We start from the raw sequence: 20,287 nt of genomic DNA, 5'->3' as shown, positions 1-20,287 counted from the left end.
TTGTATTGTAACCGCATCCTGGGCGGCAAGCTGAAGCACACCAGAGACTGCCAACGCCGTGAAAGCTCGTTCACCAAAGGGACGATGCCCGGCCGGACGACCAATTATCAAGCGAGGTGCCCACTAGAAACCCATCCGAACACAGGCCGGACATAAGAAGCCGTATAGGTCTGCCTTTATAAAGTCGCCCTCAAAGCCCATTTCAGCATCCACCCACACTCTTCGCCTCGTCTTCAGCTCAGTCTCACTCGGATTCTTCGAAGATGTTCGCCACCGTTCTCGCCCTTCTCAGCACCGTCGCCTTCGTCGACGCCACCCAGGTCAAGTCCGTCAGGATCGGCGACGACCCCATCGCCCAGCAGGGTAACTGGACAGTGCACGACGTCGCGTCGTCCGCGGTCATCCTCGAGAACGCCGCTGCGGGCGTCGCGTCCACGCTCTCCGCGTCGCTCATCCTTGACGAACTGCGCATGGAGTGCCCGTACGCGGACCACGTCGGCGCGCTCATCCCTGTCGAGGGCGCGAACCCGAAGCAGTACACGCTCCAGTTTGTCAAGGAGGACGCGCAGCTGCCGGCGGGCGCGATCAAGGACGGCTGGTTCCAGAAGGACGCGGCGGACGATCTTGTCCACCCGGACCAGCAGAAGCTCGGTAACTCGGTGAGTGTGCGGTGGCACGGTTATGCGGATGCGGTGTGCTGACGGGCGCGAGTAGAAAGTGAACCAGAACGGCGTGTTCGATGTCGTATCGGGTAACTTCGACTTCCCCGCGCTTTCTTGGGTCGAGAAGACGCCTGAGCCCGGTGAGGGCTTCCTCGTCGTCGTCGACTACTCGCACGACCTCACTTGCTAGGTGTGTGACAGCGTTCTGGTACGCTTCGCCTCTCTTGCTCTTGTACATATGCTGACACGCGTGTGTCAGTCTACGAGAAGCTGTGAGGGGTCATCATATAAATCGTCAGTATACCTTACGCTCTCTTCCTTTATCCTAATACCATCGACACCAATCGTTTGATCCTTGGGTTTCAATCTGAGCTAGATATAAGCGCAAGGTGCTGATGTTGCTGAAGAACACTAGCACAGACTTCCTTCAGTCGTAATAACCAGACTTCACAATGCCGGGGAACCTTCGATACGGCGACTTCATTTTCTCTGAGTGCCTCCTTCGTGGAAATATTACTTTCTCCTTCTCTTCCATATGAACAATATCGGTTCGTCAGGGCTCGCGAAGCTCAAATTCCTTCCAAATGGAGATGCTCGATATTTCCCTGGATCAGCCATCAGCGGCCTCAAAAACAGCGGCAAACAAAATCCAAAGTTTTGTGATCGCGATCGCGCTCATTGTTCTCGGCGATGAGCAGCTTGATCTCTTCCCTCGCCTGGGTCCGGCGCGGCATCGCCGCCCGACATCCATCCAAATATGTCCTCGACGATAAGGAGCTCGAGCGCGTGAGCGCACTCGCGAGGATCGAGCTCGAGGATGCGCGCACCGAGCTGGAGCGCGCGCACGAAGCCGCGCAGATGATGGGCAAGGGGGCCGAGGGGGAGGAGGCCGACGACGCGGGGGACGATGATGAGGAGAACTGGGTCGAGTACGTGGTCATGATGTGCAGTTGAACAGTCTGTAACATGTGTATAGCGAAGACGAAGGAGATGCCGAGGATGCTATGGATGTGGACTCGAAAGCGCCCGAGCCGGCAGATGACATTGCTCAGTACAAGTTGGACGAGTATGATGAGGAGGCAACACCACTATGTGAGTGCGGAATGCGTCCAGACTTTGCGATCGCTCACACAACTCAGCATCTGGTCCCTTCAGCAACATCAAGGGCTTAACATACTACAAGGATAACAATGACGACCCATATATTACCCTCAAGGAGGTGCGTGGTACTTCCCTTGTCCCCCTTGCCCCACTCATCATGCCCAGGACGCCGAAGACGATGACGAACGCGAAGAGCTCGAGGTCCTCCCCACCGACAACCTCATCGTCGTCGCCAAGACCGAAGACGAGATCTCCCAACTCGAAGTCTACGTCTACGACGACTCGCAAGAGAACCTCTACTGCCACCACGACCTCATGCTTCCCAACTTCCCCCTCTGCCTCGAATGGCTCGACTTCACCCCCACCTCCTCCACCGCCCCCAAAAGCGCTTCGGGCAACTACATCGCCGTCGGCACGCTCGACCCCGAGATCGAGATCTGGGACCTCGACACGCTCGAGGCGATGTATCCCGCGAGCATCCTCGGCCGCCCGGACAAGACAAAGGCGCACATACCAACACCCCTCGGTACGGGGAAGAAAAAGAAAAAGAAGACGAAGCACCGCGCGCAGGAGAAGGCGTATCACGTCGACGCCGTGCTCGACCTCAGCTGGAACCGTGCGCAGCGGAATCTGCTTGCGAGTGCCAGCGCGGACCGCACGGTGAAGCTGTGGGATCTGAGCCGCGATCCGACGATCGGGGACGCGGGCGAGGATGGCGAGTCGGGGGGTGCGATACGGAGCTTCGACCTGCACAAGGACAAGGTGCAGGCCGTGCAGTGGAATGCGGCGGAGCCAAGTGTGTTGTTAACGGGCTCGTACGACCGCACCGTACGGACATTCGACTCAAGAGCACCCGATGCCGGCGTCGGCGCTGTACTTGGCAGCGATGTCGAGGCAGTACGATGGGACCCTTGGGAATCCTACGGCTTCTACGTGAGTCTTCCACGCAGTCCCGCACTGATGATCATTTGACCATCCTTCAGGTCTCCCTCGAGAACGGCCTCGTCCTTAACTACGACGCCCGCACCCTCACCAACGACCTCACCTCCACCATCGTCCAACCCCGCTTCACCCTCGCCGCGCACGACGGCGCCGCCTCCTCCATCGATGTCAACCCACACATCAAGGGCTGCCTCGCCACAGGCGGCACCGACAAGCTCGTCAAGGTGTGGAACGTCACCGAGGACGACGCAGATGGCAAGCGCACCGTCAGCCTCGTCACCTCTCGAGACCTCGGAGTGGTACGTCCCCATATACACGCGCAAGCGCACTCAATGCCCCTACTAACATTACCCCAGGGCAAAGTCTTCTCCACCCATTTCTCGCCCGACGACCCGCTCACCCTGGCCGCCGCCGGATCCAAGGCGAAGCTCCAAATCTGGGACGTCGGCGCAAACTTCGGCGCGCGCAAGGCATTCGCGAGCAAGCTCAAGACCGCAGGGCGCGAGCTCAAGGAGCGGGCGGAGGGTCAGGACGGCGTCGTTGGTGTGGTCGACGATGAGGAGGAGAGCGAGGAAGAGGACTAGTTGCGATTGTGGCGTGTTTATAGACGATACATGGATCATGGCGCGCTTGTGACGAGCGTCTTGGATAACCACCCGGCCTGAGTAGTCGACTTTCAAAGTCGCTCGCCTCCGACCTTCGAGTCCAAGATCGTTGAGGGCATGAGGTGCATATTCGATAACATAGGCCTTGCCCACAAGAAAGAAAAACGACTACAAAACAAAGCGTCGCACAGCTAGACGATAGCAGATAAACACACGGTAGCACTAGCAAGAATCGTTCTCCGCGAGCAAGAGTCAACAAACAATCTGGATTAGAGACCACTCCTCCGGCGTCCATGTAGCAAAGGTCTTTCATGCGCTCTGCTCCCTCATCTTCGTCCTCGCAGCCAGTACGATCGCCTGCTGCGTCTCTAACGCCTTTCCCCTGTTCTCCTCGTCCCCATTCCTCGCGTACAGCTCTGCCCTGCGCTCCCCGCACCACAAGCGCAGGGGCACATTGCCGAGCTTGTTCCCATCAGCTGGGGCAGCGGGGTCTTGCGTCAGCGACGAGGACGACGCGTCTTTCGCTATCCCCTGGCTCTGAGCCGATGACGCCGAGCCCTGCGCCTGCACACCCTTCTTCGGCCCAACGCCGAGCCCGCACGCGATATTGCTGCACGCCTCGAGCATCTCGCTCGCGTGCTCTTCCGCGGTGAGCAGGTAGTGGCTCGAGCACATCGCTAGCACGAGCGCGCGCAGGTAGTTCTCCTGCGCGTTCGTCGTGAGCGTGAGCGCGGAACGGAGGGATGCTCTGTCGGAGGTGATCAGCTTTCTGTATGCTTCCACGATGAATCAGATGAACTTACTTCGCGCCCAACGTCGCCGTCCCCTCCTGCACATTCAGCGAGGCTTGCAGGACGCGGCCCACCGCGCTGAGGATGCCGCCCATGCCGTGGCACTCCTTGACGACCTGAGCGTCCTCCATAGCGCGTGCGAACTTGTCGATGTCGTCCTCGTCTGCTGCCTCGACATCCTCTTCGCCTTCACTCCCCGGCCGCCATCTCTCCGTGCGCTCGCCCATCGCCTCGAGACCGAGCCGCAGCGCCAGTCCCGCCGCCTTTGCCGCCGCACAAAGCCAGTTATCACCGGTCTCCTTCGCCAGGGTGGCCGCTACGCGGTAGCAGTCTCTCGCACGACCCCATTTACGGCGAGCCTCGGTGAGGTTGGCGGCGTTGCTGAGATCGGCGGAATTGCCTGCCTTGATTTTGGCGTCCTGCTTCTTCTTGTTTTTGCTTTGACCCTTCGCTTTGGGGGTGGACTTCATCGTAGCCTCTGCTTTGGCTCTTGCTTCCGCCAGCTCCTCGTCCGTGAGCAACAGGGTGTACATCCACCCCGCCTCGCCGTGGGCCAGGTATCCCTCCAGAAGAGTCACGCGAGCAGCGTAGCACTCCCAAATGCCGTGAGACCGTAGGTGAGCTATAAGCGCGTCCAAGCTACGTCTTGCAGGGGCGAAGGAGGACCGCGAGATGTCAAGCTGTATATTATGTTAGCGTACGACGAGAAAGCGATGTCCACGAGCGACGTACAGCTATCCCCTCCAGCATGAGGTCCGCCTGAATCTTGGACACACGCGCGTGGGCTTCGCTCAGCTCGGCCTTGCTGGCGAAGTCAGGTACTAGGTGCGATTAGCATATTATCCTTTCTCCACATCGAAGACTGATGGCTTACCTGTCTGCGCCGCAGTACCCAGAGCCAGCTCATTCTCGAGGTGAAGAAGACCCTCACGGGCGAAGACGCCGCGCTTCGGGTTGCGCCCAACAGGGTCGCGTTTTGAGACGGCAGAGATGAGATAGGTCATGCTGGTGATGATAGCAGGAGGCGTTAGACGTAGCAGCAGCGGTCGGGCGTTGGCGCACTCAGACAAGGGCAACTGGAAGGAAAGATCAGTCGGCTTCAGGATAGAGCCGCGCAATGTACTCACCTGGACCAGCCCCGATACCCTCTCATCCGGAATGTCGAAGAGTCCAGAGTCCAGCAGCACATGTAGGCGTGATAGTCGAGGAGTGACATGATCTTTTGGTATCGAGCCGGTGTAGACGTGATATGTTATTGCGAGGATGAGCGCGTGCGCTTGGAGCATAGCGATATGGTAGGGCACATCGAGGGTGGGAGTAGCGTTTGTCGCGTCGGCATTGGCTTTGGAATCCGCCGGCTTGTCCTGAAAAGCGGGGACTGCGCCGGGCTGTTGATTCGAGTTCTGGAGTGGCGCCGACGTTCCAGGTGTAGGGGCAGCTTGTGAACCAGGTGCGTTTTCCTTCCCAATAGCCGGAGCAGCATGCGAGCCGGTCAGGTTGAGCGCCTCCTCAACCGTCTGAACCATTTCGCCAACCTCCGCCCACAGCCCCCAGCGTATGAGCAGACGCAATTTGACAAGGTCGCAAAGTGTGACCACGAGTGTATGTGCGTTGTTCAGCGCCTGCGTGCGCAAAGAACCGAGTATATGCAGGATCTGCCTCCGGTTTGTGTCCTGCTGGGCCTTCTCGTCCACCTTCGGCTTCAATGGCGAGACGGGTCGTGATCGCGTCGGCGTCTTCGTGGGACTGGCGGAGCGAGAGAGCGCAGCATTGGAGGGTGAGGGGTTGGCGATGAGAAATGAGATGTTGTCCAGATAGGCCGCATATACGACGTCTGCCGGGTAGCGGGGATAGGTTGTATTGTTCATCATGCGGTTTAGTGCGGCGCGCGCAAACTTCATGTTGCCTTGTTGTTCGGCCAGTTGAGAGGAGAGTAGGGTCAAGTGGGGAGTATAGAGGTATAATGCTGGGTGCTGGAGGAATATGAGTATTTCGACGCGCATATATGCGGTCAATCGCACCTTCTGAGCGAGGACGAGCTACGGGGAAGTCAGTAAGGCGCGTTTAGGGCATGTCTGTGCACGTACTCCTTGGCTGATGGACCTCTCTACGTCCCCAAGCAGATCTTCTGCCCACAAGCTATCTTCCTTCTCTGCGAACCCGCCGCGTAACGCGATGAGCCCAATCTCCGCGATGCCGGTATGGCACCGACACTCGTCGACGGCGCTGAGGTTGGTAGTCTTGAGACACTTCCGCAAAGCAAGGATGCTTAAGCAGAGGGATAGCTCGTGCTGCGGATGCGAGGGGGGCTGAATGAGTAGCTTGGGCATCGACAGCAACAGGACGGCCGGGGGTAGCGGCTGGCGCATTTCGTCCTCCGCGGCCGGCGTAGAGCTGTCCATTCGCTGACGCTTGCGCGTCGGCGACGACGACGACGATGGCGAAATGGGGCGCTTTGACATGGCAGCTGATGATGACAGCAGAATGCAAGATCGGCGAGCGACGCGAGACGTCACACTGTGACAGACGCGCCATTGTTCTCAACATGCGGTGGTCACGTGCTCGCAACAATTCATTAAGCCACGCTCATTGTTCTTTTTCTGCAACCCAGGATTCGTGTAGACTCGAACCAGTCCCGCTCGCGGAAGGCGGAAGGCAGACGAAAGGCAGGCGGCGGAAGCCACCTACGGTGTCCGGGCCCGGAAGCCGAAGATAGTTGGAAGTAAAAGCGGTGCCCGCGAAGCGGGGACTGGAAGATCTCGCCTAGTAGCTAGTACAGTCCAAATTTTCCCACGAATATATGCGACTTAGCGAAAATCGCGACGAGCTCCAGCACCAACTTTACCCATACCACTCGCCTCTGCCCTCTGCTGGCCACAAAACCTTTCCAAATGCCCTCGGCGCGATGCACGATGGCGTTCGATGCCTCAACCGACCGACGGCGCGTGAACGCCGATGTCTGAGCAACAACCTTCGCGCAGGCCTGGGTCAGCATCAGTCAGCTGCAGGCGCGTCTGGCGATGCACCAACATCCCGCTCTCCCGATTCCTCGGGCGCAGCGGGCCTGTACGTGCATACGGGGAGTGTATAGGGTCTTTACATAGGCCTTCAAAGTGCGTGTCACTGTCTCAGTTGCGCGCTCGATCGTACTGATCAACCTCCACTAGTGGCAACATGTACCTCCAGCGCGTCGCGGGGCGTGGCTGCTTGGCGCCGATCTGTGATATCCAAGCTGCACTATAGGACTCTCCCACGACGCTGCTCTCTTCAGACTGGCTATGCAAGATCCAGCATTGCGACTATCCATCAGCCAACATCATCAAGATCACCGCACCCAGCCGCCATCCTCTCGCATCACGGCCAACAGCTATCGCAGCCCTTATACATCCCTTGCACACATTGTCACTGATCCTTCTTGTGAACATCGTCGTCGTTGCTGGTCGCGTTACCGTGCGCCATGCACTCAGGTTCAGCGACATGGGCGCATATACGTATAACGGTACACCATGTTATAGAGAATAAATGCATGATGTGCCATGTATCAGTTTGCCAGAGTCGTAACTAGCAGGCTCTCAAGGTCTCAGAGCACGAGAACAGAGAGAGATCGAGACTGGCGACGCGTCCGACGCGGGTCGTTTGCCTGCGAGGACGCGTTGAATTTCGCTAAGTCGCACAAAATCGTGGGAAAAAGCTCGACTGTCCAAGAGGTGCTCGAGATCTTCCAGTCCCCGCTCCGCTCTTCTGATCGGGCAAGTATCAGCTTGCTTTGCCCTCGGCTTCCGCGGAGCGGGGACTGGCTCGAGTCTAGGATTCGTGCTGACTTCCACTGTCATGAGCTGGTAAATTGTGATGGTATTAGTACACAAAGCTGTGCAAGAGTAAAGCAAGTGCGATGGGCAGATTACAGTGCGTATACAATAAACGATATAAGTTACCAAGGAGCGTTCTGATCCAACGCGTTCTGCCGCTCCATAAGCTGGTCGACTGTTGCGTTCCAGTCCACTCCATCACCCGAGCCGACGATAACCGACTTTTTCTTCCTCCCGCGCCGCTTCCCCGTCCCCGGCTGCTCCCCAATGCCACCCTCAAACTTCGTCCCGTACACCTCCTTCGCAAGCCGCTTGATCTCGTTGAACTCGGTTGTAGCCTGTGCTTGGAGGAATGCCGCATTCTGCGCGCGATGTGTCAGGCAGTTTGGCTCCTTATACCCTTCCAGGGTCCCTGCGTGGACAGATGCCATCCTCTCCATCGGGCGACCGTCGGGCCAAAGAGAGCCTCCGTGGGTCTTCTCCAAGACCTTGGTGATATTGAGGCTTTCGCCAGGAGGGATGGGATGCGGCTGCGACGGCGTCACGCAAGGCATGTCGACCTCCTTGCGAAGTACATGGTCAACGTCGACAGCCGAGAAGAACGCCACGCCCTGCGGAAGGTCGTCCATGCCGAGTTTGTACGCAAACATGCACCGCGTCCAGCAATTGGCGATCTGGAGCGCAAGCGCGGCACGATAGCGGTCCTTCTCCTCAACCAGGTATCGCAGCTCGTCGTGTACGGAAATCAGGTAGCGCGCCTTGATGTCGTACTTCTGGATAAGATGGTCCATCGACACGATGAGCATGTGCAAGTAGTCCACGCCCGAGCTCTGCACGACCCAGTTGATGCGCGAGGGCATGTAGTCGGAGCCAAAACCTGTAGGAAGGTACTCCTTGACCAATGCGTGCGTGACACCGCAGCCCAGCGCCGGGGTCTCTGGCTTGTCGGACAAAGCGATGGCTTCGAGCTTGTTGAACACATAACTCTCCGATCCGCCGAACCAGAACTTGCGCTCGAAGAGGTCCGTTCGGTGCGTGTTCTTGCCTTTCGTCGACGCGTACAGGTTCTCCGCGAGCTTCTGCGCCTCCTCGTGCTTCATGCTCGCGTTCGACTGCATCAACAGCAGGACAGCATGCCGCATCCCCGCGCCATAAATCCGCGAATAGTTGAACACCTTCGCCTGGTCGCGCGAGATACCCAGAATGCTCGCCGTCTTCGAGTGCAAGTCCGTCCCTGCGCTCTTCGTCCCCTCCAGCGTCATCCACCCCAGCGCCGTCGCGCCATGAATCCCAAACTGCGCATCCCCCATGCAGCTCGAGATCCACAGCTCCTCCGAGTCGACGTCCGCGCCTACGATCGCGTACCCGGGCGGCGCGCGCACCATGGCCTTCAGCTCCGAGCCCACGCGGTTCTTCTTCGCGTTGCTCGCCGTCAGCCAGGTCTTCTCGATCGCGCGCCGCGTCACGGTGCCCATCGTAATGACCTGCGGCACGATGACGCCCCATTGCTTGCCTGGGCGCGCATCGCGGAAGCCGAGGTCCCGCTGGCGCGCTGGGTCCTGCCAAACGACCATCTGGTTCATGATGCGGTCGCGGGACGAGATCCAGTAGCTGCACATTGCGTTGAGCTCGAGCGCCTCCTTAGCCTCGTTGAACGGGCTGCTGAGCGTGCCGTTGCTGGCATGGCTCATGAAGGTCTTGCTGAGCGGAGAGCCGACATTGGCGCTGTCGCCGTCCTTGTGGGGCAGTTTGAAGAACTTGTACTCGCCCAGCGCGACCATCTGCGCAAGCGTGTCGTCCGCGGGGTCGTAGAAGCTGACCATCTTCCTTCGTGAGCCGTCCTCCTTCTCGAGCTGCGATGTTGGTACGCGGTACACCCAGCCGTGCTCGCGGGAGTGGAAGAGCGGATGCCCAAGCCAAGACAGTCGAAAGAGCAGAGGTGCCAGACGATTGCGCACAGTAAGGTCCATTGACCCCGGCGGCATATCCTTCTTCGGCTTCGTGATCTCCCAGTACCACTTCGGCCAGAGCACTGGGGGAGCCTTGGCCTTCTTCGACGACTTGGCCTTGACCTTTCCGTTCTCCATGACCGCAGGCGACCAGTCCAATTGCCTGAGCCACGGATCACTCTCGACGTCGTTGTCCTGCTCGAGCACCTGCCTTGCCAGCCGGAGCAGCTGCTCCCGCGTAGTGTCGTCGCGCGGTCCCACCGCTACTCGCATAGCTAGAGGCTTGCCTCGGCCGGCTGTCATGACGCCGCTCTCAAGCATTGCGCCAGCGTGCTTCTTGGACAAGAGGTTGTAGGACGACTTGAGACCCTCAGCGGTGGGCAGTTGGGAGATGGCGGGATTTCCATCCGCGTCGGTGAAGTCGCGGTGATAGTACCACCTATCTCGAGCCGAGTACTGCAGAGGCTGATCGTAGCAGGACAGTTGAAGCAGGAAAGGGACAACGGTGCGCATCGTCTTAGCCCCGAAAGGGTCGGCTAAGAGGGTCGCATACCAAGTCGGATAGGTGGACGCGGTCTGCCGGACATGAATTAGACATGGTGAAATGATGGTCGAGTGTGAATATACGTACTTCCTTGGGCGCAGGTGGATTGACCCCACGACTCGGCCCCGCGATCTTGGGTTCCCAGTCAAGTTGGCTTAGCCATACGTCGTCCTTCCATGCACCGCTCTCCATGAGGCCCTTCGCATTCTCAGCCATGTCATGCAGTTTGCGCTTCACGCCATCCTCCATCTTCCTGAAGATGCCCTCCGCGCTCTGGATGTAACGCTTCCAACCGTCATCAACCGTGAGGAATGCGCTCCCCATGGTCAAGATGCCTGCAAAGCTGACCGGATGTGGGCACGCTTCAAGAAAACCAGGCAGTACTTTGCAATAGACGGCATGAGTAGTCACGACGTCCTTCGCGCAGTAGGACAGGTAGTCCGTCACGTCGGCGAGGATGCTCTCTCGGGTTGAGGTCATGAAGTCGTCGCGGATCTCCTTGGACACCTCAATACCGCAATGCAGCTTTGCGACGTCGCGTAAAGAGTTTGCTGAGGTTACGTCTTGCCAGGACTTCGTCAGTATCTCCGCGTCCTCGGCAAACGCAGCCGCTGGAGCTGGCGCAGTGTCCATCTCCAGCGTGTCGAGAAGCTTGCGCAACTTTTCCTGCTCTTCCTCCGATTCCGTCTGAACGAGCATTGCTTCGATAGCCTGGATAGCCTCTTCCTTCTGCCGCTGCAGCACCTCTTTCTCCTTCTTGTACTTCATCCAGGCAGGCCGCTGATGAGAGGACATGCCCTTGACGGCGACGTGCAGCGACATTGTATCGAGAAAGCGCGTGCGGCTCTGCGCGAGTTCATATTCCTCCTTGATGCGCGCGCGGTCATACGAGACGTTATGTCCCACTACGACGCGCGCACGGGACGAATCGCCCAACGGCACCAAGTGCTCCGGATCGTCCGTTTCCCCAAGCAGCCAGGGTGACAGCCATGCATAGAACGCCGTAGGCGACGCCGCGCACGCCATGATCGGGTACTGGTGCACCTTGGGGAGCGTCTCCACGTCGAACGCCAGCATATCCTCGTCCGGGTACTCGACGTGCTCCGAGTACGACATCCCGTCCGGCAAGTAGTGGTACTTTGTCCACCCGCTGCGCACTTCGAACTCGTGCGGCTCAGGCGCCGGGGGGATGTCCGTATCCGCAAAGCGCTTTGCAAAGGAGAGGTAGGGTTCGGAAGCCTCAACGCCCATGGCATGAAAGTGCTGGTCGAGGGTGCTGCCGAGGAGAGGGGGGAGGGTGAAGGAGGTATTGGGGAGTACGGAGGATTGTGCGGGGTCCAGGCCGTGTGCGTTGAGGTGTTCGTGTGCAATGTTGATGTAGGCGGGCGGGGGAGGAGGGAAGGAGACGTTCTTGAAGATTTGCGAGTGCAGGGACCGAGAGAGCAGCTGCACACCCATCTCATTGCGTTTGACTGCGAATATAACTCAGCTGGCCAGCTCGAAAACACTTGCACCCTGCGCACCGTATTCGACGACAGGCTCGGCCTCTCGCTGTCGCAATGGCGTCTGCGACGTCGCATCCTCTGGCGCCCTGCGCTCGGACCTCCTTCTGACTTCATACTTGGAAGAGGGGTACGCGAGTTGAGCCTGAACACCGGCGACTGCAGAGGTTCGAAGTCGACGAGAAAGACCATAGTTCGACTGCACGAGGGATCGGACTGAGCGGCGCATCGACTCATAGATGAAGCCCACAGGAGCTGACTATCCAAGAGGCAGAGACCCGCGGCGGACAAGGTCTAGGAGGAGTAGAGGGATCTGAGAAATGTGAAGTCCCAGGGGATGCCGAGACTTGCTCCGGCCCGCCGGTTGATGAGATAGCACCGCCACATCTGCGGCAGCACCCGCGCTCGTCGTCCGCGTCGACGACGACAATCATGTCTATACCACCTTCCCTCCTCAATGCATTCGACAATCTCAGAGACCAGGCCAAAGATGCTATATGGGCTCTATCCTCCTGTCTCTGTCAACAGTCCGCAAAGATCAAGATAAATGGCCGGACATGTTCGCATACATCCTTCCCGAAACCTATAACGAGAGGATCTGACTTAAGCTCTGCGCAGTCAACATCATCAAGGTGCTTGGCGAGGGCGGGTTCTCCTTTGTCTACCTTGCGCAGGATGAGCACAGTGGGGTGAGTAAGCCAAGCTGCGCGACAAGCGCGACGCGTATTGACGTGTTCCCCGCCTTGTTCTACAGCGCCAATTCGCGCTCAAGAAGATACGCTGTCCGACCGGCTCTGATGCAGTCAAGGAGGCTATGCGCGAGGTCGAAGCGTACAGGCGATTCAAGTGCGCTATCCCACCCTTCCTTCCCTGCGCATCGCGCTGACGCCGAATGCACCCCCAGGCATCCCAACATCATACGCATCCTCGATTCCGCCGTCGTGCAGGACCCCGACGGCGAGGGCAAAATCGTATATCTTTTCCTCCCGCTGTACAAGGTACGCACTCTTGTCATGAACCGACTACTCCCCTCACCCTTGCCCTCTTGATCCCCTCCAGCGCGGTAATCTCCAAGACGCCATCAACTCAAACGTCGTAAACGGAAACCACTTCCCCGAGGGCGAGATGCTGCGCCTCTTCCGCGGCACATGCGAGGCCATCCGCGCCATGCACGACTACCGCGCGCCGGTCGCGTCCTCCTCGTCCGCTCAGCAACAACAGCGACAGCAAAGGCGAGACGAGCAGCAGAGACACTCGGACGACGACGAGCGCTTCCCGCATCCTGAGGGCGATGCGGAGGGCGGGTACTCGTACGACGGTGCTGACGTGCCGCTCGTGACAAAACACCGGGTCGAGGAGGAAGGGGATGTGATCTTCGAGGGAGACCAGGACCTCAGCAGCAATGGAGGTAACACGGAATTGGTCCCCTACGCGCATCGCGACATCAAGCCTGGGTGCGCTACTTTTGGGATATCGCTCGTCGAACCAAAGGTTGACGAGAACTTCTTCACAGCAATGTCATGATCGCCGACGACGGCGTAACACCAATCCTCATGGACTTTGGCAGTACCGTGAAGGCACGCATTCCCATCCAAAACCGGAACCAGGCTCTCGTGCAGCAGGACATCGCAGCAGAACAAAGCACCATGACCTACCGCGCACCCGAGCTCTTCGATGTCAAGACCGGAGTCACTCTCGATGAGAAGGTCGACATCTGGGTGCGTGTTCACTCGTGCTTCCTGTCTCATTCCCCGCTGCCTTTCAAAATCACAGCCACTTCCTGCTCTCCTTTCATCCCACCCAGCCCTTTCGAGCTGAGCTGACATTCTCCTCGATCAGTCTCTCGGCTGCATGCTCTATGCCCTCGCCTACAACCACTCGCCCTTCGAGTCTACTCAAGGCGAGCAGGGCGGCTCCATCGCCATGGCCGTCCTCAATGCGCAATACAAGCACCCGCCTTCCGCCTACTCGCAAGGCCTGAAGGACCTCATCGACAGCATGCTGAAGGTGAACCCGGCAGACCGTCCGGATATCCACAGGGTACGCACTTTTCTCGGTAAAGCAAGGATGGAGGCGTTGATGGCTAACGGTTTTGCAGGTCATCCAGATGACGGACCGAGTGCTGCAGTCGCTGGCGTAAGTCATGGGAATCAACCTGAGTAGGTGTGGGCGTAAAGGTCTCAGTGGAGCTTGCACGTCCCTCAACGACGCGTACATACTTCCATTGACTCCATGGACTGTTGGGTATTGTATAAATTATCTATTGGATCAATGCTAGAAGCTGTACTTCGCCCGACGCGCTAAGTAGCTCCATGGTCGTGCAGAGTTTCAACTCAGCCTGCCGTCGCGAATGTGTAACGCGAGCTTTGCGATCTTCAACGGCCTTCATGAGTCAGAAACCATCCATTGCAAAGCCATCAACATTCCATGGGATACAGCTATGAGAAAGCCCCCGAGCTCTTGATTATGCCATACCAGCTCTTCGCGACGTAGTCCCCATACAGAACGACATCCCCTAATGCAGCTCTTGCTTTCGAAGAGGTAGAGAGCAGGGAGTCAAGGAAGGGATGTGCGGTCTCAGGAGACTTCAGTTGGTGCAACTCTGCGAGGATGGTTAGTGATCACGCCACGAATACATAAGCGTGTGCCGAAGACGAACCTGCTGCACCGTATATCAGGGCAAGCGATCCTCGCCTGGCATACCATTCCAACTGCAGAGCATCAACTATGAGCGCAAGTGCATAACAGATAAGTGTATACTCACCTGCACTGTCTTATCCTTCGCAAGGTATGCTGCCTCATTTGCGATACTGAATGTATGCTTCAAAGCAGGTGTGGGATCGAGCGGTGGCGCCCCCTTCTCCGGTGACGCCAACAGCGCGAAAGCCTGCCGGGATCCTTCAACAGCCATGTAGAGCCATGCACATTATTCGCACACCTCAGGCAGATGCTCTAGCACTGGCTCATTCCACCTCAACCGCGCATGTAGCGCAGAGGGAACAGTCACAGGACCGCGACGAGCGGCTGCACGCAGGTCCTCCAGTCCCTCGTCCAGCCAGGCGTTGATGAGCGACTTCGGTGCTGCAGTTCCCGAACCAAAGAGTGCAGAGACCGCCGAGTCGGAGAGCGGTTCAGGGTGCGGCTTGGGTAGGGAGAGCACCGATCGCGCCAACGCATCGCGCGTAAAGCCGTGCGTGCGCACGAGGGGGACAGCGAGCTTCAGCAGTTCTCTTCATTGAGTGGGTGTATTGAGTGTGAGAGGTATAGCATGGTGGTATGAGGCAGGCTGCGTACCTGGACGACGCTTGCATGGCTGCTGACTTTGGGAACGAAGTCGAATGTTCGGAGGCAAGCGCGGAGGGTGCGGACCGAGACCCGATCTGCTCATCGGCATCTCCCGGCCATTGTGAATTGATCAGGTCGTTTACTTGTTCTCATACTTCCCGTGTATCCCACGTAAAGCGTACCTCCAAACCTGCTAGGTATCCAGCAACCCAACTACACTACCACTTTATCTTATCACCAATGTCCGACGACTGGGGTACGCACCACGTCCTCGATCGTACTTCCCCGATCTCACCGCATAATCCCAAGACGCCTCTGACGAGGAGACCTCCAAGAAGGTCGCCCCACCACCCAAGGTCATTCCCAAGAAGTCCTCGAAGTGGGAGGGCGAAGATGAGGAGGAGCAGGTCGCGGTGCGCTCCCTTTCCCCCTCGCCCCGCCAACTGATCTGACGCGATCAGCGCAGAGCGACTGGGAAGAATCATCCGACGAGGATGACAAGCCCGCAGTGCCCGCACCTGTCGCCCCGCCGAAGAAGAAGGGCAACCTGAAGCAGAAGCTTGCCGAGAAGGAGGCCGCGAAGGCTGCACGGAAGGCTGCTGGGGAGGACGACGTGGGCTATGACTCGGACGAAGTGCTTGACCCGCGCGAGAAGGCACGGCTGGACAAGGAGCGCGAGCTCAACTCGGACCTGAACAACGCCGCGGACCTCTTCGGCGCGGCAGCACTAGGCGGTGCGTCTTACACTTCCCTTGCCCTGATGATCACGGACACTGAATTCGCCTCTCCGCCCCATTAGGCACCACCTCAAAAGAGCTCGACTCCCTCCTCTCCTACCAACCGCGAACGAAGGAAGACTTCCAAAAGCTGTCCGCCATGATCATTGAGGTCGTCGTCAAGCGACATCAGGGCAAGCCTCTCTACGCGCAGTTCGTTGAGCATCACGTTCGCGAGCTGGCTGCACCCTTGCGCGACGTCGAGGTCCGCAAGGCCGCGAGTGGGTTGACGACGCTGGCGAACGAGAAGCAGAAGGAGCAGCGCGACAAGGCGAGCGGCAAGAAGAAGCCCAAGGCGGCAGCGAAACCTGCGCTGGGTGCGGCGAAGGCGTCGAGCAAGTGAGTCTATCCCGCAATGGAGTGAGGAAGGAATTAGAGACTGACATTATCGCAGAATCGATACCAACATATACGACGATGCACTTGACGACTTCGGTGCGAACGCTGACGACTTCATGTAGATGGCAGCGTGCAACTTGTAGATGGCAGTGTTGTATAATTTATCGCCAATACTGTATGCTCACCTCGCGAGGGAGAACTCGATCTTGACCTTAGGATCTCACTCTATCCGCTTATCCAGAGTGTGAGTCCCTTTCAGTGTATGGAGTATGATACAAACAATCCCCTCGACCATCTCCCCCTTCCCGCTCCCTCCCGATTCAGTTCTGCTTTCTTGATACTCTGCTCCCAACACCACCAGCGCATCACCTCTTGATGAACCCGACAAGCTCCTTCTGCAACTCCCGCTGCTTCCGCGCCTTCTCGAGGTCGTCGACGCTGCGAAGGTCGTACACAATATCGCGCGTTTTGCCGAAGTAAACCTGAACGCGGCTTAGCAAGTCGATGTCATGAGCTTATCCGAACGCTCACCTCTTGCAACAAATTCCGCATCTTATTCTCCATCTCCTCGATCATGCGGCCCGTGTTCGTGATGTGGGACTGCGAGTCGTGCAGCGGCCAGTCCTGCTCGGTCTGCAGAAGGGTGGTAAGTATGCGGGGTCGACAGATGATGGCAAAAGAACAGGTTGTCGCAAGAATAAGCACTCGCAAGCCAGCCTAATCACTCGCCTGTCTCGTCATGCTCCCGCTCAGGGTAACCTCGCCCTCCCGCTTCCAGCTTTCCGGATCCGACTTGTCCTTCTCCTTCTGCTCATCCTTGCTCTCCGAGCTCTTATGCGTCGTCAGCTGCAGCATCACCGTTGACGTGAGCTTGTAGTGGGCCTATAAAAAGCGTCAGCAAACTCGTACAGTCGACCAGCAGACGGGACCAGTGGACAACGCTGTGATAGATACGTACCTGCCTCCCTCGCTCGGCTGTTTCGAAGACGTGGATGGAGTCCCAGGATCCTGCTGGTTCAGAGGGTGACGAAGGCGTCATCGACTTCTTCAGCAGGACGACCCCGGCGAAGCCGCCGTCCTCAAGGTCCCATAGGTATACGGAGGAGACACCGCCTTCGTAGTACCTGGATGGAGGGGGAGATGTCATAAGCCACTGAGAATTGTGAGGGAGGGATGATCCACAGCACATCTCGCGATAGGTGTCGAACGCCTCGTTCGCCATCACCTCCAGTTTGCGGAGCTTCACGCCTGGCACGGTACCATCGTCCAGCGGTGGATCGTACTCGTTTGTCCATGGGGATCTGGGAGCCGAGCGTCAGTCCCAAGATCACAGAACCGTCAGATGCGGTGGTTCAGCAGAACAGGGTGTACATGAAGAATATATACAGATGGAAGAGGGATCAAGGTGTGCGTCGAGTGGACGGATGCACTCACCGATAGCTATCGCCATCCCGGTTGTAGTCGCATGCGAGGTAGTCGCGGCCCGCGACGCGGTCGTGCATGAGCTTGAGCGGCTGGTCGACACTCCCAAGCAGATCGTCTGCCTATAAGCGCGTTCGCGAACCAGACAAGGTTTAGGGACGTGGTGAAAGCATTCAAATTACGGGTGCGTGAGTTGTTCGATTGGGATGCGGCGCGGCAGGGAGGGAAGAATCGCGCAGTGTACGATGCCGAGGGCGAAGTAGTATGCAGACCGATATAAGAGGCAAGAGTCAGCTATGGTTTCAGCTGCAACACTTATGAAGACGCACGTATTCTGGACAGATCCTGATGAGCGCGTCGACGTTCTCCTCAGTGCGCGTTGGCGGCAGGCGCCGCATGAGGTCGAGCATGCTATCGACGAGATCCGCCATCGTGGACGCGTGCGATAGCGCTGCAGTCAAGGAGATGGAGGTAAGAAGGAAGCACGAGACAGAATGAAAGCAAGAACGCGGCGCGATGAGCGTGCTGGCGCTCGTCAAGCTCAAGCAGCGGGCGGGCCGTACACGCGGCAATTGCCGTCCCGACGCACAAATATTTGTCCTTCCTCACGAAGGACTGTTTTCGTGGTCTTGGCTTAGAAGTTCGCGTCTAAAACGTGCAAGGTATGAATTGAAGGTACAAGTACAACATGTGCATGCAATGTGTCCGGAAAATGTGCAAAGACAATAAAGATATCATATAGGGGATCCGTATTGTAAACTGCCGAGTCGCCAGACTCAAGTTATTCCATCCTGCACCCTATGCGGGTCGCCAGGAAGCGGGGAACGCTGGACTATGCCACGCCTATCCCCTGCGCGACGACGTGCGCGCTTACGCCAGGACCTTCCGCAGGCCCTCCTTCTGCGCGGGGGTGAGGCGGTCGGGGAACTGGACGTCCCACTTGATGATGAGGTCGCCTTTCCTCCGCACCTGGCCGTCCTTGCGAATGGGCATGCCCTCGCCCGGTACTGTGGTCTCTTGGCCAGGCTTGACGATGCCAGCTGGTACGGGAACCTGGAGTTTGCGCCCGTCGAGGTGCTCAACGACGAAGCGGCCGTTTGACGAGCCCGTGAGCGCATCGACGAGAGGGATTGGCACGCGAGCGATGAGGTCATTGCCTTCGCGCTTGAACTTGTCGTGCGGCTTCTCCTCGACGACGAAGACAAGGTCCTGCGCGTCCCCGTTGGCCTGCTCGTTGCCTGCGAAGCGTGCGTGTGAGCGAGGGAACCAAGGGCGGCGATATGGGTGATACCTACCTGCTTTCGGGAACCGGATCTTCGTGCCACTCTTCCATCCTGGATGGATCTGGATCTCCAGCACCTTGTCCTCGGTCGTGCCGTCGAGCAACCGACGACCGATCTTCAAGTGCTTGACCGCGCCAGAATAGAGGTCGTTGAGCGAGACCTTGAGCGGGCGAGTGATCTCTGTCGGCGCCTGGCTCTTCTGATGCGATGGCCGTGGACGACCGCCGCCGCCCATCCCACCGGGCATGCCGCTGAAGCCGCTGAAGGTGCCGTCCATGTCCTCGTCGTCATCGTCGGCGAACATGGATTGTGCGCGGCGGGGTGTGCTGCGCCCTGAGCGCGCTCCGCCCATGCCCGGGAAGCCTCCCATGCCACCGCCCATTCCGCCCATGCTGAAGCCGCCAAAGCCTCCACCGAATATCTGTCTGTCGTCGGCGTTAGGAAACCTCTGAAAGCGCCAAGGGGGAAACACGTACTCGAATATACGGTTGGGGTCTGTGGGGTTGAAACCTCCGCTTGAGCTGCCGCCTGGGCCGGAGGTGAAGGTGAATGTATGCGCGCCGCCTGGGCCACCGCCGGGGAAGCCGCTGAATCCGCTGAAGCCTCCCGGACCGCCAGCGCCAGGAGGGGGGCCACCTCCGCCCTTGAGGCCTTCCTCGCCGAACTGGTCATAGATGGCACGCTTGTTGCTGTCGCTCAGAACCTCGAAGGCTTCGGAGATCTGTGAAGCTCGTCAGCCATACGTCTCAACTGGCATAGTCATGATACACACCTCCTTGAACTTCTGGGAAGCCTCCTCTGACCCCTTGTTCCGATCGGGGTGCCATTTCAAGGCCATCTTCTTGTACGCGCGCTTGATAGCATCGTCGTCGGCGTTCTTGTCGACGCCAAGGAGCTTATAGTAGTCGGTGCCCATAGCGTTTCGTTAGAAGCAAGACGTATAGGTGTTCGTAGAAAGCGCTGAGAACGTAGAAAACAAGGAGCGCAGGTCGATGCCGCCGACATTTTGTATGTTTCTGAGGGGAATCTCTGCACGTCTCGAGCAAGTTCCAGTTTCTTCGACGCCACGTGCTGACGTCACTGGTGTGACCCAGGCACTCGCCGCCACGGACCGGCCCCGCGCCGGCCCAGGGCCGGTCGAGGCGCACGTTCGTCCCGATCATGGAGCCCCGCTGGGACTGCTGGGCATCGAGTTTGCTGGTTGCTACCAACGACGACGAACACGGACATCCACCATGAGCGCGACATCCAGCCCGGACACTCCACTTGATTCACCG

The 20,287-nt window shown here is 58.4% G+C and overlaps 9 protein-coding genes across 9 annotated transcripts; 4 read left to right on the top strand and 5 right to left on the bottom strand.

The window, feature by feature from the left end:
- Positions 1-263: 263 nt before the first annotated feature.
- SCHCODRAFT_02701764 (uncharacterized protein) lies at positions 264-852 on the top strand (the record flags this gene model as incomplete). The annotated part of the gene is made up of 2 exons (XM_003031528.1): positions 264-659; positions 715-852. 2 exons carry the CDS (start codon positions 264-266, stop codon positions 850-852), a joined length of 534 nt encoding a protein of 177 aa, XP_003031574.1.
- A 495-nt stretch (positions 853-1,347) lies between these two features.
- SCHCODRAFT_02627513 (WD40 repeat-like protein) lies at positions 1,348-3,357 on the top strand. Its single transcript, XM_003031529.2, has 6 exons — positions 1,348-1,591; positions 1,639-1,754; positions 1,802-1,881; positions 1,929-2,696; positions 2,747-3,004; positions 3,062-3,357. The coding sequence occupies exons 1-6, from the start codon at positions 1,353-1,355 to the stop codon at positions 3,287-3,289; spliced, it is 1,689 nt and encodes a 562-aa protein (XP_003031575.1). The 5' UTR covers positions 1,348-1,352; the 3' UTR covers positions 3,290-3,357.
- A 236-nt stretch (positions 3,358-3,593) lies between these two features.
- Positions 3,594-6,598, bottom strand: SCHCODRAFT_02678613 (uncharacterized protein). Its single transcript, XM_003031956.2, has 8 exons — positions 6,189-6,598; positions 6,123-6,140; positions 5,229-6,074; positions 4,976-5,177; positions 4,834-4,922; positions 4,114-4,781; positions 3,861-4,058; positions 3,594-3,786 (listed from the first exon to the last, which is right to left on the bottom strand). Exons 1-8 carry the CDS (start codon positions 6,561-6,563, stop codon positions 3,783-3,785), a joined length of 2,400 nt encoding a protein of 799 aa, XP_003032002.2. The 5' UTR covers positions 6,564-6,598; the 3' UTR covers positions 3,594-3,782.
- Positions 6,599-8,032: 1,434 nt separating this feature from the next.
- Positions 8,033-11,861, bottom strand: SCHCODRAFT_02503565 (uncharacterized protein; the record flags this gene model as incomplete). The annotated part of the gene is made up of 2 exons (XM_003031957.2): positions 8,033-10,435; positions 10,491-11,861. The coding sequence occupies 2 exons, from the start codon at positions 11,859-11,861 to the stop codon at positions 8,033-8,035; spliced, it is 3,774 nt and encodes a 1,257-aa protein (XP_003032003.1).
- Positions 11,862-12,300: 439 nt separating this feature from the next.
- On the top strand, positions 12,301-14,285 carry SCHCODRAFT_02627502 (Pkinase-domain-containing protein). The gene is made up of 8 exons (XM_003031530.3): positions 12,301-12,464; positions 12,524-12,594; positions 12,660-12,751; positions 12,810-12,903; positions 12,965-13,359; positions 13,419-13,623; positions 13,745-13,945; positions 14,004-14,285. Exons 1-8 carry the CDS (start codon positions 12,338-12,340, stop codon positions 14,043-14,045), a joined length of 1,227 nt encoding a protein of 408 aa, XP_003031576.1. The 5' UTR covers positions 12,301-12,337; the 3' UTR covers positions 14,046-14,285.
- Positions 14,286-14,293: 8 nt separating this feature from the next.
- SCHCODRAFT_02627497 (uncharacterized protein) lies at positions 14,294-15,244 on the bottom strand. Its single transcript, XM_003031958.2, has 5 exons — positions 15,200-15,244; positions 14,844-15,135; positions 14,670-14,792; positions 14,565-14,616; positions 14,294-14,507 (listed from the first exon to the last, which is right to left on the bottom strand). The coding sequence occupies exons 1-5, from the start codon at positions 15,214-15,216 to the stop codon at positions 14,344-14,346; spliced, it is 648 nt and encodes a 215-aa protein (XP_003032004.2). The 5' UTR covers positions 15,217-15,244; the 3' UTR covers positions 14,294-14,343.
- A 99-nt stretch (positions 15,245-15,343) lies between these two features.
- SCHCODRAFT_02627493 (translation initiation factor eIF3 subunit) lies at positions 15,344-16,539 on the top strand. The gene is made up of 5 exons (XM_003031531.3): positions 15,344-15,446; positions 15,500-15,603; positions 15,657-15,924; positions 15,990-16,305; positions 16,361-16,539. The coding sequence occupies exons 1-5, from the start codon at positions 15,431-15,433 to the stop codon at positions 16,425-16,427; spliced, it is 771 nt and encodes a 256-aa protein (XP_003031577.1). The 5' UTR covers positions 15,344-15,430; the 3' UTR covers positions 16,428-16,539.
- SCHCODRAFT_02627488 (F-actin capping protein, beta subunit) lies at positions 16,534-18,278 on the bottom strand. The gene is made up of 7 exons (XM_003031959.2): positions 18,057-18,278; positions 17,740-17,849; positions 17,493-17,606; positions 17,264-17,429; positions 17,035-17,187; positions 16,837-16,938; positions 16,534-16,787 (listed from the first exon to the last, which is right to left on the bottom strand). Exons 1-7 carry the CDS (start codon positions 18,156-18,158, stop codon positions 16,671-16,673), a joined length of 864 nt encoding a protein of 287 aa, XP_003032005.1. The 5' UTR covers positions 18,159-18,278; the 3' UTR covers positions 16,534-16,670.
- Positions 18,279-18,368: 90 nt separating this feature from the next.
- Positions 18,369-20,029, bottom strand: SCHCODRAFT_02627487 (DnaJ-domain-containing protein). Its single transcript, XM_003031960.2, has 4 exons — positions 19,783-20,029; positions 19,487-19,731; positions 19,023-19,435; positions 18,369-18,965 (listed from the first exon to the last, which is right to left on the bottom strand). The coding sequence occupies exons 1-4, from the start codon at positions 19,924-19,926 to the stop codon at positions 18,598-18,600; spliced, it is 1,170 nt and encodes a 389-aa protein (XP_003032006.1). The 5' UTR covers positions 19,927-20,029; the 3' UTR covers positions 18,369-18,597.
- Positions 20,030-20,287: the final 258 nt, after the last annotated feature.

This window comes from Schizophyllum commune (genome assembly GCF_000143185.2).
Source record: "Schizophyllum commune H4-8 unplaced genomic scaffold SCHCOscaffold_6, whole genome shotgun sequence".
Lineage (NCBI taxonomy): Eukaryota > Fungi > Basidiomycota > Agaricomycetes > Agaricales > Schizophyllaceae > Schizophyllum > Schizophyllum commune.
This window is presented reverse-complemented; position numbering and strand designations above follow the sequence as displayed.

Excerpts from the sequence above, each read along its gene's own strand:
- SCHCODRAFT_02627513 (XM_003031529.2), top strand. The coding sequence starts at position 1,353 with ATGAGCAGCTTGATCTCTTCCCTCGCCTGGGTCCGGCGCGGCATCGCC. Across the intron at positions 1,592-1,638 it reads GATGAGGAGAACTGGGTCGA|CGAAGACGAAGGAGATGCCG; the intron begins GTACGTGGTCAT and ends ACATGTGTATAG. Across the intron at positions 2,697-2,746 it reads GGGAATCCTACGGCTTCTAC|GTCTCCCTCGAGAACGGCCT; the intron begins GTGAGTCTTCCA and ends ACCATCCTTCAG.
- SCHCODRAFT_02678613 (XM_003031956.2), bottom strand. The coding sequence starts at position 6,563 with ATGTCAAAGCGCCCCATTTCGCCATCGTCGTCGTCGTCGCCGACGCGC. Across the intron at positions 5,178-5,228 it reads GGGTATCGGGGCTGGTCCAG|TTGCCCTTGTCTGAGTGCGC; the intron begins GTGAGTACATTG and ends CTTTCCTTCCAG. Across the intron at positions 4,782-4,833 it reads TCATGCTGGAGGGGATAGCT|CTTGACATCTCGCGGTCCTC; the intron begins GTACGTCGCTCG and ends CATAATATACAG.
- SCHCODRAFT_02627502 (XM_003031530.3), top strand. The coding sequence starts at position 12,338 with ATGTCTATACCACCTTCCCTCCTCAATGCATTCGACAATCTCAGAGAC. Across the intron at positions 13,624-13,744 it reads ATGAGAAGGTCGACATCTGG|TCTCTCGGCTGCATGCTCTA; the intron begins GTGCGTGTTCAC and ends CTCCTCGATCAG. Across the intron at positions 13,946-14,003 it reads ACCGTCCGGATATCCACAGG|GTCATCCAGATGACGGACCG; the intron begins GTACGCACTTTT and ends ACGGTTTTGCAG.
- SCHCODRAFT_02627497 (XM_003031958.2), bottom strand. Across the intron at positions 14,793-14,843 it reads TGCTAGAGCATCTGCCTGAG|GCTTTCGCGCTGTTGGCGTC; the intron begins GTGTGCGAATAA and ends GGATCCCGGCAG. Across the intron at positions 14,508-14,564 it reads CCTGATATACGGTGCAGCAG|AGTTGCACCAACTGAAGTCT; the intron begins GTTCGTCTTCGG and ends CCATCCTCGCAG.
- SCHCODRAFT_02627493 (XM_003031531.3), top strand. Across the intron at positions 15,604-15,656 it reads ATGAGGAGGAGCAGGTCGCG|AGCGACTGGGAAGAATCATC; the intron begins GTGCGCTCCCTT and ends CGATCAGCGCAG. Across the intron at positions 15,925-15,989 it reads CGGCGCGGCAGCACTAGGCG|GCACCACCTCAAAAGAGCTC; the intron begins GTGCGTCTTACA and ends CCGCCCCATTAG.
- SCHCODRAFT_02627488 (XM_003031959.2), bottom strand. The coding sequence starts at position 18,158 with ATGGCGGATCTCGTCGATAGCATGCTCGACCTCATGCGGCGCCTGCCG. Across the intron at positions 17,850-18,056 it reads TCAGGATCTGTCCAGAATAC|GCAGACGATCTGCTTGGGAG; the intron begins GTGCGTCTTCAT and ends ACGCGCTTATAG. Across the intron at positions 17,607-17,739 it reads CGGGATGGCGATAGCTATCG|ATCCCCATGGACAAACGAGT; the intron begins GTGAGTGCATCC and ends CTCGGCTCCCAG.
- SCHCODRAFT_02627487 (XM_003031960.2), bottom strand. The coding sequence starts at position 19,926 with ATGGGCACCGACTACTATAAGCTCCTTGGCGTCGACAAGAACGCCGAC. Across the intron at positions 19,732-19,782 it reads CTTCCCAGAAGTTCAAGGAG|ATCTCCGAAGCCTTCGAGGT; the intron begins GTGTGTATCATG and ends CGAGCTTCACAG. Across the intron at positions 19,436-19,486 it reads GACCCCAACCGTATATTCGA|ACAGATATTCGGTGGAGGCT; the intron begins GTACGTGTTTCC and ends CGCCGACGACAG.